Source organism: Hyperolius riggenbachi, chromosome 1, assembly GCF_040937935.1.
Source record: "Hyperolius riggenbachi isolate aHypRig1 chromosome 1, aHypRig1.pri, whole genome shotgun sequence".
In the NCBI taxonomy this organism is placed as follows: Eukaryota; Metazoa; Chordata; class Amphibia; order Anura; family Hyperoliidae; genus Hyperolius; species Hyperolius riggenbachi.
In genome coordinates this window covers 368076404-368096003 of record NC_090646.1, presented here as the reverse complement: position 1 = coordinate 368096003, position 19600 = coordinate 368076404, and the positions used below count along the sequence as shown (strand labels likewise).

At 43.2% G+C, this 19600-nt stretch overlaps 1 protein-coding gene across 6 annotated transcripts in view; it reads left to right on the top strand.

The window, feature by feature from the left end:
* Nucleotides 1-19600, top strand: part of LOC137515237 (E3 ubiquitin-protein ligase RNF170-like) — a 37558-nt gene that overhangs the window by 7391 nt on the left and 10567 nt on the right. For all 6 annotated transcript variants that reach the window (XM_068234271.1, XM_068234274.1, XM_068234273.1 and 3 more), the window contains 3 exons: nucleotides 6781-6939; nucleotides 16422-16497; nucleotides 17971-18079. In XM_068234271.1, coding sequence (XP_068090372.1) covers nucleotides 6803-6939; nucleotides 16422-16497; nucleotides 17971-18079 — 322 coding nt within the window. In that variant the 5' untranslated portion in view covers nucleotides 6781-6802. The remainder of the gene's footprint in view (nucleotides 1-6780; nucleotides 6940-16421; nucleotides 16498-17970; nucleotides 18080-19600) is intronic.

Here is a 19600-nt window from a genome sequence, read left to right as displayed (position 1 = left end):
CTGCGGCCACCTACTACTGGCTACACCTATCCCTGGCTACCTATGCTGCGGCCACCTACTACTGGCTACACCTATCCCTGGCTACCTATGCTGCGACCACCTACCACTGACTACACCTATCCCTGGCTACCTATGCTGCGGCCACCTACTACTGGCTACACCTATCCCTGGCTACCTATACTGCGGCCACCTACTACTGGCTACACCTATCCCTGGCTACCTATGCTGCGGCCACCTATTACTGACTACACCTATCCCTGGCTACCTATGCTGCACCACCTACCACTGGCTACACCTATCCCTGGCTACCTATGCTGCCGCCACCTGCTACACCTATCCCTGGCTACCTATACTGCGGCCACCTACTACTGGCTACACCTATCCCTGGCTACCTGTGCTGCAGCCACCTATTACTGGCTGCACCTATCCCTGGCTACCTGTGCTGCGTCCATGTATTACTGGCTACACTTATCCCTGGCTACCTATGCTGCGGCCACCTTCTACTGGCTACACCTATCCCTGGCTACCTATGCTGCGAGCACCTACTACTAGCTACACCTACCCCTGGCTACCTATGCTGCGGCCACCTACTACTGGCTACACCTATCCCTTGCTACCTATGCTGCGACCACCTACCACTGGCTACACCTATCCCTGGCTACCTATGCTGCAGCCACCTACTACTGGCTACACCAATCCCTGGCTACCTATGCTGCGACCACCTACCACTAGCTACACCAATCCCTGGCTACCTATGCTGCGACCACCTACCACTGGCTACACCTATCCCTGACTAACTATGCTGCAGCCACCTACTACTGGCTACACCTATCCCTGGCTACCTATGCTGCGACCACCTACTACTGGCTACACCTATCCCTGGCTACCTATGCTGCGACCACCTACTACTGGCTACACCTATACCTGGCTACCTATGCTGTGGCCACCTACTATTGGCTACACTAATCCCTGGCTACCTATGCTGCGACCACCTACTACTGGCTACACCTATCCCTGGCTACCTATGCTGCGGCCACCTACCACTGGCTACACCTATCCCTGGCTACCTATGCTGCAGCCACCTACTACTGGCTACACCTATCCCTGGCTACCTATGCTGCAGCCACCTACTACTGGCTACACCTATACCTGGCTACCTATGCTGCGGCCACCTACCACTGGCTACACCTATCCCTGGCTACCTATGCTGCGGCCACCTACTACTGGCTACACCTATCCCTGTCTACCTATACTGCAGCCACCTACTACTGGCTACACCTATCCCTGGCTACCTGTGCTGCAGCCACCTATTACTGGCTACACCTACCCCTGGCTTCCTATGCTGCGACCACCTACCACTAGCTACACCTATCCCTGGCTACCTATGCTTCGGCCACCTACCACTATCTACACCTATCCCTGGCTACCTACGCTGCGGCCACCTACCACTGGCTATACCTATGCTGCAGCCACCTATTACTGGCGGGTGGGGGCACATTATTTTATGTAAGGGGGTGGGGCCCAAGTCATAAAATAATTGTTAAATACCGTATACCGTCATACCGTGGTATTTTTTTTTTGACGGTTATCATACCGTGGAATTTCATACCGTTGCAACCCTACTTCAGATTCCATTGTAGTGATGAAGGGGACCTGAAAGTATTCATTTACATCAGTTTTAAATCTTTCATTAGTTGTCCTTCTGCTTCTGTGCTTTCATTACAAACTGACAAAAACTCATTGGGCTCTATTCACAATCACACATGCGGTAAGAGATTTTTTTTACCGCTATATTACCGCCAGTGATAATTTCCGCATTTTTTACACATTCACTAAAAATGTTTCGCGCATGCGGGAACAATGCATAAAAAAATTTGGGAAACATGCGTAATTACATAGTAAACATGCGGAAACCATGCGGGTAAAAAGTGGCATAAAAAAACTTGTTCCCCCCCCCCCCACCCAAAAAAAAATTAAAGCCCAGCAAACACAGCACTCCATTTAAGTCAATGGGAAGCAAAATATATCACCAAGTACTAGTAGGTGAGAAAAAAATCGGAAGTTACCGGTAAGTCAGAAATAAGGCACCTCCTTTTTTTTTTCTTTTTTTTTTCGGGAACTACGACTTTTGCGGACATTTACCGCATTTTTTACGCATGCGGATAATTAATGCGTGCAATTTTGTGAATGTCAAGATGGACTCATTTCAGTCGGGAATTTACCGCAAGTGCATTTCCGCATGCGGAAAATGATTGTGAATAGAGCCCAATGAAATGCAGATATTAATTATATGAACAGTTACCGTATTTTTCGGACTATAAGACGCACCTAGGTTTAGAGGACAAAAACCAGGGAAAAAATAAAATACTAAACCTGCTGCGTCCATGGTGCAGGGGCGTATTATGGACCTTTCCCCCCACAATGATTATGTCCCCCTTGTGCCTTACTTGTAACTCTAGTGTCCCCTGTGTTCTCCTCTGTCCCCCTTGTGTCTCTGGTGTCTTTCTGTGTCTTCTGACCCCCTTCCTTTATTATCCTAGTGTCTGCTATCCCTGTGTCTTCCGGGACCCAGTGTCTGGTGTCTCCCTGTGTCCTGCCTGTCCTAGTATCTGCGTGTACTACGTGCAGCTGCAGCTTTCCCCAGGCTGTCTGCTGCTTTTATCACCGAGCTGTCCCCCTGTCTGTAATACATACAGTTGTCCGCACTGTCCCCCTCTGTAATATATACATTTGTCCGCACTGTCCCCGTCTGTAAGGCCCCGTTCACACTTGTGTTTTGGTATGCAAACGAATCGGATCCGGTCCGTTTGCATCAGGAATGTATCAGGCTGCCATCCGGATTCGTGTGGTAAAAACAGCGAAATTACTAATAAAATTGTTGGGGTCAGCAGAAGGTGAACTAGGGCCCAGGCTATGCATATACATAGGTTAGGATTTAGTTAGTGTTAGGTCCCCTCCCATGGAGGATTGACTTCTTCGCAGTGGGAGGGACGAGTACTTAATAGGTTGCATGCAAGCTGTTACGGAAACCAACATCCTCCAGTGGTAGACAGGTATTTTATCCCACAAGTGGGGCTTGCACTCTTTTGCAGGTAGGCACTTGTCTGTTTTTAAGTAGCGCTGTTCATTTCCTTGCCACATAACCCCTCTACTTACCAGCATCACTCTTGAAGGTGTTAAACCGCTCATGTGTTACACTTTTTAATGTTATTGTCTTGTTTAAACTAATCCTGTTTATATTCAGTAGCAACAAAAACTCTGTTAAATACGAGTAATGTTATGTGTTATCGGTGTTTATACTTGCCAATCTTGTAATATCACAGTTGTATTATCTTTAACGCTTTTGGCAATAAAAAAGAAATGTTTAACCACTTCAGCACCACAGGGTTTTTTGCTTAAAAACCAGAGCAATGTTCACATTTCAGCGCTCCTCCCATTTATTCACCAATAAGTTTATTGCTACTAATCAGATGTAAATGATCTATATCTTGTTTTTTTTGCCACAAATTATGCTTTGTGAGGGTGATATTTGCTTTTAGTAATTATGCTATTATCTCTGCATTTTAACCACTTGCCAACCGCACGCTTATACCGTGCGTCGGCAAAGTGGCAGCTGCAGGACCAGCGACGCAGTACTGCGTCGCCAGCTGCAGGCTGATTAATCAGGAAGCAGCCGCTCGCGCGAGCGGCTGCTTCCTGTCAAATCACGGCGGGGGGCTCCGTGAATAGCCTGCGGGCCGCCGATGGCGGCTCGCAGGCTAAATGTAAACACAAGCGGAAATAATCCGCTTTGTTTACATTGTACGGCGCTGCTGCGCAGCAGCGCCGTAAGGCAGATCGGCGATCCCCGGCCAATCAGCGGCCGGGGATCGCCGCCATGTGACAGGGGACGTCCTGTCACTGGCTGCACAGGACGGATAGCGTCCTGTGCAGCCTCGATCGCCGGGGGGGGGGAGCAGGTAGGAGAGGGAGGGGGGAATTTCGCGCGGAGGGGGGCTTTGAGGTGCCCCCCCCCGCAACACCCAGGCAGGCAGGAGAGATCAGACCCCCCCTGCACATCATCCCCATAGGGGGGAAAAAGGGGGGGCAATCTGATCTCTCTGCCTGCAACCTGATCTTTGCTGGGGGCTGCACAGCCCACCCAGCACAGATCACTCAAAACAGCGTTGGTCCTTAAGGGGGGTAAAGGGTGGGTCATCAAGTGGTTAAAGGGAAAAATGAGAAAAAAAAAGAAAAAATACACTATTTCTTCATTTCCATGCACTATAGTTTTCAAATAAACAATGTTACCATAGGTAAAACCCACACATTGTATTTGCTAATTTGTCCTGGTTATCTCAACATTTAAATAATGTTCCTAGTACAATGTATGGCGATAATATATTAGTTTCTGGTTTGTGTTTTGTTTTCTCATTTTACTCTATCAGTAATTAAAAGCCCTTATCTTCATGATTAACAGTAATACGCTCTCATGGGATACATATTTTAAAAGCTAAGTCCCTAGGGTAACTATGTATTCTCTTTTCAATGCTGTCACTTTTGTTTTTTTTTTTACAAGTATTTATTTAGTGGTATAGAGTACATGAAAATAACAGTTTTATTGCTTTTCATTCAGTTTTCCGGTAAAAAAAAAATCACATGACTTATCCCTCAGTTGTCAAACAACACAAAATCTATTCTCTCACTTGTCACGGTTAAAATGATACCCTATATACATAATCAGATAGATTATTGGGCATACAGCACACTGTTTACCACAAGTACGCCTATCTACTTCCCTGAGCTTCAAGTAAAGTTTTGTGGGGAGTAGATAAGCGTAGCAAGGGAGGTAAAGTGGTTAAATACGATTGTGATTAAATATGTAGGATGTAAGAAGAAAAAACTACCTTGATAAAGCTGTCCCATAGACTCAAATGTCGGCAATATTCGGGTTGATGTTAAGATTGAACTTGAGGGTGACTGAATGTAAACCCCAGCACTATTAGCTAGGTCCCAATGGGTCTTTAGGGCGAAGAAGGTCTTTTCGGTACTTGCTAGCCACCACGCCTTCAGGATACCTGTCTGCATTTTCCACATGTGGTCCTATCCAGGGCAGTATTTTGTTATCACCGTTAGCATGCCACCTAAGTACTATGCATTTACATAAGCAGGCCCCCTGAAACTTTTCTCTGGCTCCCCTGCACCCGCAGAATGCTCCCAGCCACCAGAAAGACGGAGGGAGCACACTGCGCATGGGTCAACTGGTTGACGTAACAGGACCCAGTACCGCAGAGGGAGAAGATTGAGGACGGCGGCGTGGGATCGTTTTGTGCGGATGGGGCTGGAAGTAATCTCTGGTTTACTTTAAACGTTAGGGTTAATAAATGTTTGTAGCTTCAAACTACAGGTTTAGCTTTAGATTTTAACTAAAACTATAAGAGTAGTCAACTTCGTAGCCAGTAGTTCTTTGGTTTATTTACAAAAGCAAACTCCATCTTTATATAGCTTTAAAATTGCAGAGCTTTGGCAGTGATGCAAAGCCTTGTATTTGTTGCATTCCTTCAATAGTCATGAAAAATACACCTGTATATTAAAAGTAGAGGAGGTGGAATCAGTTACTGTCCTACAAACTAAGTAGTAGTTGTTTGTGGTACAGTATCTCTGTTCCGCAGCATTTTTATGGAACGTAAAAAACACTGGTTGCATAGACGCAATGATAGCCTATAAGAGTAAACAATGTCTGTTCTCACTAGGCTGGTAGGCAGGTGCATGCAAACACAAATACCCACATGTCCCATGGATTTGGTTCTGCTGCCGCTGGTGCTCGCAGCTAAGTCCACTACAGGGGAGTAGCCAGTATACACTGACTGGAGCCTGTCTGAAGCATGGGACTCACTGTTGGATTACAAAAGACCAATAGGAATCCCCCTTAGCAACAGGAAGGATTCTTATTGGTTCATGGTGGACCAACAAAAATCCTTCATGTTGGTAGGGAGAATTGGTCTATTGCAAACCAATGAGGAGCCCCACGTACCTGCCAGCTGGACTGTGTGGACCGAACGGTGGCGGACGGAGTAGATGCGACATGGCAGGTAATGTGAATTACAGCGTGGATATGTGACGGAGCACAGCGCATCCTAAGTGGATGCACTTTTAATGTGCTGTTTCGCATCCGCTTAAGTGGGAACCTAAGCCTATCTCTGTCTTTAGCAAACTGTAGCTGTAGTAGGTTCTTGATGCAGTTTTGGCATCTGGCATGCCATCTACTGTACAGGACATCATTTTGTGATGGAAAATCACTAGGAAATCCTCAAAAACATGATACAGGTTTGTGCCAAAGCCTTGTACAGACATTAGTTTTTTTATTGTCTAACTATAATTGTATGTTTAGATTTAGGGCTCATGTCCACTAGGGGCAGACATTCCAGCTCCAATGTGGTGTTCTGGATGTATGTATGCAAAATGTGTGAGGGGGAGGTAGTGGTCTGTTCTTCCATCGCATAATGTGTGCATTGTCAGAATTTTTGCCAGAATTTCCAGCATGCAGCAGTTTTTCATAGCACACACTCAAAAATCTCTATAACCGTGCATTACATGGCTACAGGTACGTACTCGCTTCTCCGCAAGACGCACGCCGGTTAAGTGAAAAACGTCCCTAGAGGGCGATTTGGCGAATGTATCTGTACAGGGATCAGATAAGGAGTAAACTTGAAGTATTCTGAGTGATTACCATTTTAGCCTACCAAGCGAAAGAGACAGTGAAAGATGAGTTTTTAAGCTTTGTGTGTTACTGTCTTCTAGGTGTTCATTCCTATAATCTGGAATGGCTGAAAATCAACATGATATTCTGCACTTTCCGTTGAATGATGAATCCCTTATTGAAGGAGTAAGCAATCAAGTGATCATTGCAGTTGTCGTCAGTTTGAGCTTCCTTGCTGCACTCATCTATCTGCTCTTAAGGTATGGTATTGCTTTATGGTTTAATGTGTGGCCAAGGAAAAAATAAAATAAAGGATCCTGGTCAGTCATAACATTCAAATACACAATATGATTTTTTATTTAGCACCATACAGAATGCAATAAAAACTGTTGAAAAAAAAAAAGCGCCACAAAATGTTCCTCCATAGATGTTCATCATTTCACTTTATCTTGTTTGCCCAACCTAGTATGTGATAGTAAGTATAAGGAGTAGGCCACCCTTACCTAATATCAAAAACAGGCCTGGGATATTATCATGTAAAAAGTGTTAACACAGCAACAGCAAAAAAAAAGCATTAAACATGTGTATATTAATATCCCAATCATAATGACATGATGACAATCACTCGAGGGATAAATATCCAATCAAAAGTGCTACGGAATTAACCCATCAGTTTGCAAAAAAATATAATGCCCATGATGACTACCACAGAATACAATCGCAGACTACACAACACATTTGCAAAGGTTTAGTTACCACATTCATTGGATCAGATAGGCAGCCTTAAAAAAAAATCTGCCTACACACATTAGATTAAATTCGTTAAAACAAATGTTTTCCGATAGAGCGATTATCGTTGATTAAAAAAGTGTCACGTGACGTGAAAAGGTAACGAGCAACTAAGTTTCTCTGGCACTCTTAGCGATTCAGCATGACGGATCAGTTCAGTGATTATTGTTCATGTGAAATGTGTGTGTACAAATATTGTTAGATTAAGAACCATGTTTGTACAAGAACGCATGCATAGTGGACCGAGTATATAAAGAATGTTACACTATAAACGAACTTTGATATTAGTACGTCTGCGCTGCTTCTATTGTTAAATTATTGCATCATTATGTTAAAGAGAAACTCCAACCAAGAATTTAACTTTATCCCAATCAGTAGCTGATACCCCCTTTCCCATGAGAAATCTATTGCTTTTCACAAACAGACCATCAGGGGGCGCTGTATGGCTGAAATTGTGGTGAAAACCCCTCCCACAAGAAGCTCTGAGGACCGCGGTACTTTTGACAGTTTGCCACAATGTAACAAGGTTCACAGACAGGAAATAGCTGTTTACAGCTGTCTCCAACTGCCAAAACAGCTAGCAGCAGCTACATAACCTGCCCACAGTAAAAATGTCACCATGTAATAAATGTCAGAATGTAAATCGGGGAGAGGTAAGATTTTACAATGAGCAAACACTGACTAAATCATTTATACATAATTATGGTAAAAATGAAGCACTTTTTTATTATACTATTTTCACTGGAGTTCCTCTTTAAGTATTGAATCACTGTGTGTCACGTCACAGATGTAGGTCATTTGTCGGAAAATGTTGGTACACAACAAGTTTTATTGCATGTGAGTACTTGGCTTAAGCAGTGGTGCTATTGGTTGCAGTCTTATGAGTGCACAATCAAGTGATTTCTCTTCCTGTCAGTTGTAGACATGTGACTTTTTCCCTTTAGCTGCCTGTGCACTGAACAGAGTGAAACTGCTGTCTCCAAAACTGACATTTAATGCATACATTTGTACAAATCTAAATGCACTGTAGGCAGTAATTTTTATATATAACAGAGCTTATGCAGCGCTCCCAAAAGTCTATACATAAATTCCAAGAAAAGTCCTTATAACCTTGTATCCACAACTAGTAATATATAATACTCTCACCAGATGTTGCTCAGCAATCTCAGCAGAGATCAGCAATGTAGGCATAGACAAATGATGTGCTATCCACAGAAGTCTTCATTTTTTGCACTGTATATATCCTCAGAAAAACACAAAGGTAAAGACCATAGCTTAATCCAGACCAAATTGCGAAAGACACACTCGTGACCATTGTGTGACTCAGCACCTTGTGCACTTCCACCCACAGATTAGCAATGAGTAAAATACCGGCTCACCAGCTGTACTGTATATGCTGACCATGCTAGACCAGCTTGCACACTTGGTAAATGTTGTTGAAACTTGCTTCACTCTGCCCGACTGTTCTCATAGGTCTGCTTCACTGTTCCCAGATCACACTGAAAAGTTCTCAAATCAATGGAACAGACATAGCGTAATAGAGTTTTATAGCTTGATATGTTCAAACACCTTCACCTCCAAGTGCTTCTAAGCATGCATATAGTAATAGATTGCGCTCACCGCATGTAATGGCTGACCACAGTAGAGACCAGCAATAACGCTTTGGGATAATCACCTCAATCTCCAATGCCTCATGCGTTCATGTTCAACCTTAAAAACTTAAAAAGACACCGCTGCTGCGTGTTGGAGTGACTGATATACTTGGGGCTTTCTCCAGCCCTTTGCAGCCATGTCCCTTGCAGCATCTCCACTAGCAGGGGCCGGCCCAGGGTCCCTGCCGGTCCAAAGGCCGAGCTCGAGTTCTTCCGTTCTGCGCTTGCACGAGCGCTGATGTCAATCAAGTCCACGTTGTCCACAGTGTACTGCGCAGGCACAGAACTACTGCGCTTGAGCAGTACACTGCAGACAAGTGGACTTTATTGACAGCGGCGCAGTAGAGGAGTTCGGCCTCTGCACCAGTGTGGACCCCGGGCCGGCAGCTGCGAGCGGAAATGCTGCGAGGGACATGTCGGCTGCAAGGGGAAAAAAACCCAGGTAAGTATATCATGGGGCAGCATATTTTTGCTGATAAGCTTTGCCACTCAGCAAACATGACCATGTTCCAAACTACTTAATAACACGATTGGGAATGAATCCAGATCAGATTTATCGTATCACTAGAAATACTTGAAAATATCTGGAGATTCCCTAGTAAATTAGGCCCTAGATTTTCTGTGTGGTTTTTCTGGTGCTTGTGGGCGTAGGTTAGTGGCTAAACTGCAAGCCCTCTAGCTTAGCTGCAGTAAAAGGAACTAGGTTAGGTTTCCGACCAGGACACTATCTGCATGAAGTTTGATTGTACTTGTTTCGGTTTCCTCTGGGCATGATATCCTCCAACATCCCAAAACCTGCTTTAAAAGTGAACCTGAAAATACATTAAACGTATGTATAGTACTATAAGATTAGTAACATAAAAATTATTCTCATATTTTTATGGTCAGTTCAATTTTAAGATTGAATCAGACTGTTGCTTTTTAGAATTCACACAGTCTTCTTAAGATGAAAGAGAAGTAGCGACGCTTTGAACGTTCCTGCAGTAAAACTTCATTAGAATCATTATCTCACGGTTTCTCAGCTATTAAGGCTTCTATTCACTGTTCAGGAAACTGGACTGAGCTCAACAAGCTCTTTTGCATACATAAACAACATCCTGTCCTGGCAGACAGAAAAGGACTTCATAGAATTTCTTACCAGGGCTAGTATTCTATGTATCTAGGTTTACCTCGTATATTCTTGTTATTTTTGCAAATATGGGCTTGTAATTAGTGACAGACACAAAAAGGAAAAAATGCACCTTTATTTTCATACATTTTACTATGGACGTATTTTAAATGTTGTATGTGTGGGTTTTATCCACAGTAGCACTTTTTATTTTAAGACTATAATGTCTACAAACTGAAAAATGTTTTTTTTTTTCTTATTATTCCTGTTAAAATGCATTTGGAATTAAATAATTCTTAGCAAAATGTTCCACCCAAAGAAAGTCTAATTGGTGGCGAGAAAAACAAGATTTAGATCATTTATCGATAGTTATTAGCGAATGAAAGGGAGAAGCACTGAAATGTGAAAATTTTTGTTCTGGTCCATAAAGGGGAAAAAAAAACTTAGTTGTGAAGTGGTTAAACCATTTTCTAGTACTTCTCAGTTTTCAAAACTAAAGTAAAAAAAAAAATCCCTGAATTTTGCTTTAAAAACCTGGTCTGAATATTCTTGCATATAGCTTTGTTCCTTCATACTAAAGAAAACACTTTCCCTTTTGTTTACTGTGCTTGAAATAACTTTGTCTTAACAAGCTCTTAGGGTGTGTACTTAAATTCCCAAGACAATATCACTACCGTATATGATTATCGTGACTTCAGAAATGTTCTAAAATCGTTTCCGGTCGTTGGTAATTGAAATCTACGCTCTGTTTGTGACCTGTTATCCCTGCCAGGGCATCTAGATTTCCATTACAGGGTCATTGGCTCCTCACCCTGTGATCATTGTGAGCCAGTGAAATCGGCTCCTGACCAGTTCACCGAGCTATGCTGTCATACCGACAGCAGGGGGAGTGGGCTTCAGTGGCGGGAAAGCAGCACGAACGGCGAGAATGATGGGTCCGTGCAGTGTGACGTAGGTGAGCCCCGTTTTTGTGTCAGAAAGTCTCTGGTCCTTAAGGGGCCAGACACTGCTGGTATTTAACCTTCCTGGCGTTACAATAAAATCGCCAAGGGGGCGGCGCAGCACATTTATTTTTTATTTTTTTAAAATCCTGTAGCTAGCCTAGCGCTGGCTACATGATAGCCATTGTGCTGCGGCATCCCCCCGCCCATTCCGATCGCCTCCGGCGATCAGAGCAGACAGGAAATCCCGTTGAGAATGGGATTTCCTGTTTGGCTTCCCCTATCGCCATGGCGATGATCGAGATCGCGTCATCTACGTCATGGCGTCGGAGGGAATCCCCATCCACCCCTTAGCGCTGCCTGGCGGAGATTGGCCAGGCTGCGCAAGGGGTCTGGGGGGGAGGGGGGCGGGTAGCGGCGAATCGGCGCGGCGGCGATCAGTTTGTACACGCAGCTAGCAAAGTGCTAGCTGCGTGTACCGCCAGGAAGGTTAAAGGACAGCTGTAAGGAGAGGGATATGGAGACTGCCATATTTATTTCATTTTTAGCAATACTATTTCCCTGACTGTCCTGCTGATCCTCTGCCTCTAATACTTTTAGTCATAGACCCTGAACAAGCAGGTGTTTCTAAGCTACATGCTTGTTTCTGGTGTGATTCAGACACTACTGCAGTCAAATAGATCATCAGGGCCGCCAGGCAACTGGTATTGTTTAAAAGGAAATAAATATGGCAACCTCCATATTGTTTTCAGTTCAGTTGTCCTTTAAGTGGTTAAAGTGGACCTACATTAAAAACAGCATCTATAAATAAATACCACATAAATGAAACCCAGCTGCTATAAAATGGCTTTTGAGGCGTTGCTTACTTGTTTGACATTTTTGCAGCAATGTTTGTTTTTCTTCTAGGATTCAGGATAGCATCCTCCATCTTCTGTCGTACCCCATGCATGTCCTTATGACCCCTGATTCTGCATGCATATATGTCATAGATGAAGCAGACCATGAGATTTCTTCAAAGCCAGAGCCTGTATAGAAACTCCAGATAAACTTTCTATTAATAAAAACTTCTATTTCTTGGAAAATACATTTGTTAAAGGGAACCTGAGGTGAGAGAGATATGGAGGCTGACATGTTTATTTACTTTTAAATAAAAGACAAAGACAAACACTCAGGCCCAGTGCACAGCAAGCGGTTTTTGATGCGATCCGCCGGCCGCATCCGCCTGTCAAACCGCTCGGTTAATGTATCTCAATGAGATGGTGCACGCCGGCGGTTTGAGGATTGTAGCAAACCGCAAACGTGCCTCCTGCGTGCAGCGGTTTGCGGTTTGCAGAAGCGTTTTTGCCTCAATGTAAAGTATAGGAAAAATGCAAACTGCTCTGAAAAACGCTACTTCAGAGCGGTTTGCCAGGCATTTTTGTTACAGAAGCTGTTCAGTACAGCTTTTACTGTAACAATTTGTGTAATCTGCTACACAAAAACGCAGCCAAAACCGCTAGGCATGTTTAGAAATCAGCTCTAAACATGCCTAGAATCGCTCTGAAATCTGCTCCCAAAACCGCTAGCGTTTTGCAGCTCTGCTAGCGGTTTTGGTGTGCACTGGGCCTCATATAGCGCTTTTCTCCTGGCGGACTCAAAGCGCCAGAGCTGCAGCCACTAGGACGTGCTCTACAGGCAGTAGCAGTGTTAGGGAGACTTGCCTAAGGTCTCCTGCTGAATAGATGCTGGCTTATTGAACAGGCAGAGCCGAGATTCGAACCCTGGTCTCCTGTGTCAGAGGAAGAGCCCTTAACCATTACACTATCCAGCCACTGCACATAATGCACATTTCCTGGCTGTCCTGCTGACCCTTTGACGCTAATGCTTTAAACCATAGACCTTGAACAAGCATACAGCAAATCAGATGTCTATGACAAATCTGACAAGATTAGCTGCATGCTTGTTTCAGGTGTGTGCCTGAAAGATCAGCAGGACTGCCAGGCAACTGTTATTGTTTAAAAGGAAATAAATATAGCAGCCTCCATAGGTCTCGCACCTCGGGTTCCTTTTAAAGGGAACCTAAAGTGAGGATATTTGTTTTATTTTAAAATAATACCAGTTGCCTGACTCTCCTGCTGATCCTGTGTTTCTAATAATTTTATCCACAGCCCCTCAACAAGCATACAGATCAGGTGCTCTGACTGAAGTCAGACTGGATTAGCTGCATGCTTGTTTCAGGGTTGTGATTCAAACACTACTGCAGCCAGAGAGATCAGCAGGACTGGCAAGCAACTGGTATTGTTTAAAAAGAAACATCCATATCCCTCTCAGTTAAAGTTCCCTTTAAAAGGGTTGTGGTGTAAAGAGGTGTGCAGGCAGGCACTACAGCAGGTGTAGAAAACTTGAGTGGGGAGCTGGCAGGACCCACTGTGCTTCAAACAGTATGGTTGCAATTGCGTGCTCTGGTATATGAAGTAGTCCCTTTAAAAGGGCACCATGGCGAAAAATTGTAAAATTTTAAATATGTTCAAACATATACAAATAAGAAGTACATTTTTTTCCAGAGTAAAATGAGCCATAAATTACTTTTCTCCTATATTGCTGTCACACAGTAGGTAGGAGAAATCTGACAGAAGCAACAGGTTTTGAACTAGTCCATCTCTTCATAGGGGATTCTCAGGGATTTATTTATTTTCAAAAGCACTTAGTGAATGGCAGTTGCTTTGTCCAACTGCCAAAAACTGTGTAGCGAGCAGGGAAGCTGGCCAGCATCATTGTTTAAATCCTTTTTAGGGAATATCTTTTTAAAGAATAAAAGCCTTGCTGAGAATCCCCTATGAAGAGATGGACTAGTTCAAAACCTGTCACTTCTGTCAGATTTCTACTACCTACTGTAAGTGACAGCGACATGGGAGAAATGTAATTTATGGCTCATTTTACTCTGGAAAAACGCACTTCTTATTTGTCTATGCTTGCACATATTTTACAATTTTTCACCATAGTGCCCCTTTTAAGTAATCCACACGTGCAAACTTGGAATTTAGGTGTCTGTTGCACCATGCTCATATCAGATGATAATAATATATAGATAATATGAGACATGAGATAAATATTTGTGTACAGTCTCAATCCTACTTAGAACTAGGCTATGCTTCTACTACAAAGGGGTAGGGTAGGATGTAGGACTACATGCAGCATAACTCTCTCTAAGGCCAGAAACCCACTTGGAGCGCTTTGTAAGCGTGAGTGATTTGAAAAAGCTCTTGGTAATGCAATGCTATGGGGGATTTTTATAAAATCACATCACTCAAGTGTGATCACACCCATAGCATTACATTAGCTAGAGCTTTTCAAATCACAAAGCGCTCAGAAAAGCTCTCCTAGTGGGTTTCTAGCCTAACAGTTAATTAGAAGTCATATGACTTCTCTGTGAGTTCAGGATGTAGGTTTGAGAGTTGACTAAACATTACAAAAAAAAAAAAATCACAACCATTGTGCACATGAGACAGTCAAAACTTTAACCTTAAAATGCAAAAATAAGACTATGGTATTCCAGAAAAGTCCTATTTAGGATGAGGACAATACAAAATAGAATTGATTATCTCAGTTAATTTTCATTTTAAGTTTGCTATAAGGTTCAAAAATCAAACAAAGATAGGAGCCCATCAACAGGCAAAGTCGTGGTAATTACAAAGTCTTACCATTTAAATTGACATAATTTAAGTAAATAACTGTTACAAATATTGAGTAGCGCCTGTATTCTCATTGTTCTGCAGCAGAGTAAGCAGTGTTTGTAAATATGGGAATACGGACAGTGGGTGGTAGAACAATGAGCACAGCTACTCAAGACTTCAAGCAGAGTTCCTTCAACACAGGACTATACTGTAAACAACGGTTTTCAAAACCTTCCTGTAGACGAGATGTCTAAAACGGTGTCATTTCAAACTTAAGACTTTTTAAAGTGCACCTCTGGTGTTGGGTAAAAAAAAAACCCCACAGAGGTACGCTAATACTTAAAAGTTATAATTGCCTAGCTACTACTACATCCGGAATAGGCCTGGTTCCAGAGTAATGCTCTGCCCCTTTTCCCAGAAAGGCCTCAACATTTTTATATTTTGCCATATTGGACAATGGGGCAGAGCTACGTACCAGAACCAGGCTGATTCGGGACTCCGTTGAATATTATTACACTGATGGAGTTGCAGATAATTATAACTTATAAGTACTTGTATGCCTCTGTGTTTATCTACATCAGAGGTGTGCTTAAAACATTGCTACTATGGCAACAGTTCTATATGCTGGACTGTCGCTCCCCCAAGTACATTTTAAAGAAAATCTGTAACGAAAATAAAAGCCCTCTGGAGGATACTTCCTTTACGAGGGGGAAGCCTCTGGATCCTAGCAAGGCTTCCCCCGTCCCTCTGTTCAATTGCCGGGACCCCTGCAGGGCGGCGATGTAAATATTTACCTACGACGATCCTGCGCAGGCGCACTAGCAGCTCTTTGTCCAGGTAAGGTGGAAATAGCCGAAACCGATCGGTTCATTTCTACTGCACAGGTGTGAGTCTTTTGCGTCTGTGCAGTAGAGCAGATACGATTGAGTTCAGCTATTTCCGCCTTACCAGAGCGAAGAGCCGCTAGTGCGCCTGTGTAGGATCACGGAGAGGTAAATATATCATTCCTTGTCAAGCTGGTCAGGGGAGGTTTCATGGGAGCCAATACTGGATTCCTCTAAGCTTCAGAGGTTGGGAAAGCCTCATCGGGACCCTGAAGCTTCCCCCTCTCAGAGGTAAGTATCCCCCAGAGGGTTTTTTTATGTTACAGAGTCTCTTAAATGTTTTATTGTCTCTGCTCAATGACACAGGACTTTGAAGTGTTCAAAGATAAAATCTATAAACTATTAACCTTTTTTAATCTCTCCCCTGTATTCAGAAACTGTTCTCTGCAAGACAAAAGTTTTATGGCTGTAATTCCTTAGTATTGTGAAGGTGCTGGGGAGAAACTGTCGCTTGCGTACCTAAATATTTTACTCCTCCATGCAGAAAAACACGGCCTATGTATTAATATGCTTGACATTGTACATACACATGCTTACTCCTCGTGTCACATGTCACCTCGAGTACGCTTTAAGTTTAACGTCAAAAAACTTGTTCCTGGTGTTGCCTTCCTATATATGACTGTACCACTAACTCATTTTCTATAAACCTTTCTCCTGTGTGATCTGAAAATTTACTATTGCTTTTTACAATTTTTCCCCTCTTCATGCTATACAGGAACGAGCAGCAAAATATTCACCCTGAAAACCAAGACAGGGTAAGAGCTATCAGAGAACAGCTACAAAATGAACAAGTAAGTTATTCTTCCTTTACTTTGCAGTACTGTAAATTGCCCTCAAATAATGCAGTGCAGAAGCTCTATATTATCTGTTTGCAACACAGTAGGTCCCCATAGGTACAACCCTCATTTCCATTAAAGTTGGATGCTGTGTAAAATGCAACCAAAAAAAAAACGAAATGGTTTTCAAATTGTGCTCTATATTTTATGAATATAAGGACCAGTGCACACCGGGCGGATCCGCCAGCCGAATCCGCCTGAAAATCCGCGTGGCTAATGTATCTCTATGGACTGGTGCACACCGGCGGTTTGAGGTTTTTACCAAGCCGCAAACGTGCCTCTTGCTGCACGTTTGCGGTTTGCTTAAATCCTCAAACCGCCGGTGTGCACCAGCCCATAGAGATACATTAGCCATGCTGATGCGGATGCGGCCGGTGAACACCCGGCGGATCGCATCAAGATCCGCCCGGTGTGCACTGGGACAAAACTCTGTCATCCGCACCCAAAACCACTAGCGTTTTGTGGATCTGCTAGCGGTTGTGGTGTGCACTAGGCCTAAGACAACATAGCATTATTTCTGAAATTGAGATATACCGGTATATTTTTTCCTGAAAAATATAAGCTCATTTTGACGCCAGCAACAAATGTTGTATCACCTTCTTTTAACAACTCCCTGAAAATGTCTGAGAACTAAGGAGGCCAATTGCTGTAGTTATAATGGGAAATCTTGTTCTATTCTTGCCTGAAATCAGATTTCCACTTCCTAGAAGTTCCAAGTATATTTTGATGGATTGTTTCGCTTTACACACCATGAAGTGTTTACAGTGGGTGAGCGGTCTAAATCCAGACAGGCCAGTTTAGCTGTTGTAGTATTTGCAGAATCCTTTTGGCACAGTCTTGCTGAAATAAGCAAGGTTTTCCCTGGAAAATGCAGGCATTTTAGGACAGTGGTTCCCAACCTTTTTGAAGTCCGTCGCGTTGGTCAGCCCCGTTTTTAGGGGCAGGTGGAGCAGATGACCACCCAGGGTGCTGCAGCAGGGAAAGGGGGGGGGGAGCGCAGCTGCAGCGGAGAGTGGGCATAGAGGTTTAAAAACTCACCTCCAGGGATCCACTGCTGCCTTTATCTTCTTCCTCCCAGGCGTCTGTCGAGTTGGTAACAGCGCACCCTGGGATGAAGTATCCGCGTGTCATCACGGGGGGAGAGATTTAACAGGTCAAAAACTCTATATAGGAAACTGTGCTGTTCTGTTTCCAAACATTACAGCCTGAGCAGCAGCAGCACAAATTTTAATGACAGGTGCAGTATGTGCTTAGAAGCTTAAGACTCGGTCCCTGCAGACTGAAGTGTGAACAAACAGAAGCTTTTCCATACCCCACACTCCCACTACTTTATAATGCTGTTAAAACTGAACAAATGAAATTAATGCATACAGTATAATTACCTTTTGAGTTTCATTATAAATGGGATTTTTGCATTTTGTTTTCCAGGACAGAACGATAAGTCAGCGACAACAGTTCTACTCGGACATGTCATGCCCAGTCTGCTTACAGCAGGCCACCTTTCCAGTGGAAACAAACTGTGGACACCTTTTCTGTGGTGAGTATTAACATTCACTGGCAAGTGTAAGGACTGTAATTTAAACATCAACTCTGGTCCACTGGTGCAACTGTGGGACCAGTGGTCCAGAGATGTCCATTGGACATTACAGAATTGCCTAACGTAGATTAGATGGCTATCTTTTTGTGTAGGATGGCAGTTTTTTTTCCCAGAGCATATATTTTACAACATGATTGTATAATCTTACCACATCTGTGCAGTAGAAAGGACTACCTGAACAGTATATCCAACTTGTATTAATTTTGTATGTCCATGGAAAGACGTACCAGGCAAGCATGCACAGTGTAGTATGTTTGTGTCATTTGTACCAGGTACACCTTCCTGTGGTAGTGCGGGTGTACTCCCGCGGACATACTGCGTCTGTACCGACCAGGACTCAGGAACAGGTCGCTTTACGGAAAAAACAGACTGACGCAGGTACAAGGGAGGTGCGATAAGTTTCTGCACTACTCCCCTTACACATAGGGCGTCATTTTTGCTGTTGGGTTCGGACTAAGGTATCCTTTAAGGTGAATCTTGCCACTCAGTGAGCAAATGAATGTGCAAGTTCCTTTCCCTCTAACCTCCAGGTGTTAAATGTTGCTAATGTTTCACATTTGTTCCAGCTATTGTTGTAATCTTGTGATAACTCCTACAGGACTTTTTACCCCTCTATCTATCCTATCCTTTTTCCTATTCTGTTTGAGGCTCTTTCAGTGGCAAAGAAACCAACCACAGGGTGGCACTCTAGGACAAAATAGTTCAATAGTGCAAACTGCACATTTGTTAGAACACTACAATTATTCAATTTATTGTACAACATTGTTTCTTATACGTGTCCAACACCCCCCATCCCCTCTTTTTTTTTTTTTTAAAGCTTATCTTAACACAACCCTGAAGCGAAAATAAACTTGAGTTAATGAATTGTATGTGTACTACAGCCCCAAAAAATAGATAATTGGTAGCAAAAAAAAGTCTCATATTGTTTCGAGTACAGGAACAGTTAAAAAAAAAAGTTAAATTGTCTATGCAAACTATCTCTCTGTGATATTGGACCAGTCCTGTTTTCTGATACACTTAAACAGTGAGGGCTCGTTCACACTAAAGGCATTTTTTGCTTTTTTTTGTAAGCGATGGCGATTTTTCAAAATCGCCCTGAAAGCGCTTAAACCATTATTCTCTATGAGATCGTTCACATCTTAGCGGTTCATTTTTGATCCGCTCAGAAAAGTGGTGTATGGGCCATTTTTGAGGCCATTTTTGCTTCAATGGAAGGTATAGGAAAATGCAAACGCTCACAAAATTGCTTTGTGCAGCGATTGCGTACGCGTTTTTAAGAATAAATACATTGTATGTATTCTTTTCCACATCAAAGAATTCACTTCCTGACTGTAGTCAGGAAGTGAAAAAAACGCAATCGCTCGGCAAAACCGCTTAGAAAAGAGGTTCACAAGAAAAACTAGTGCACAGGTAATCGCCGGGAATTGGAAATGAAAATTGATTGAAGGCCTGATTACTGCC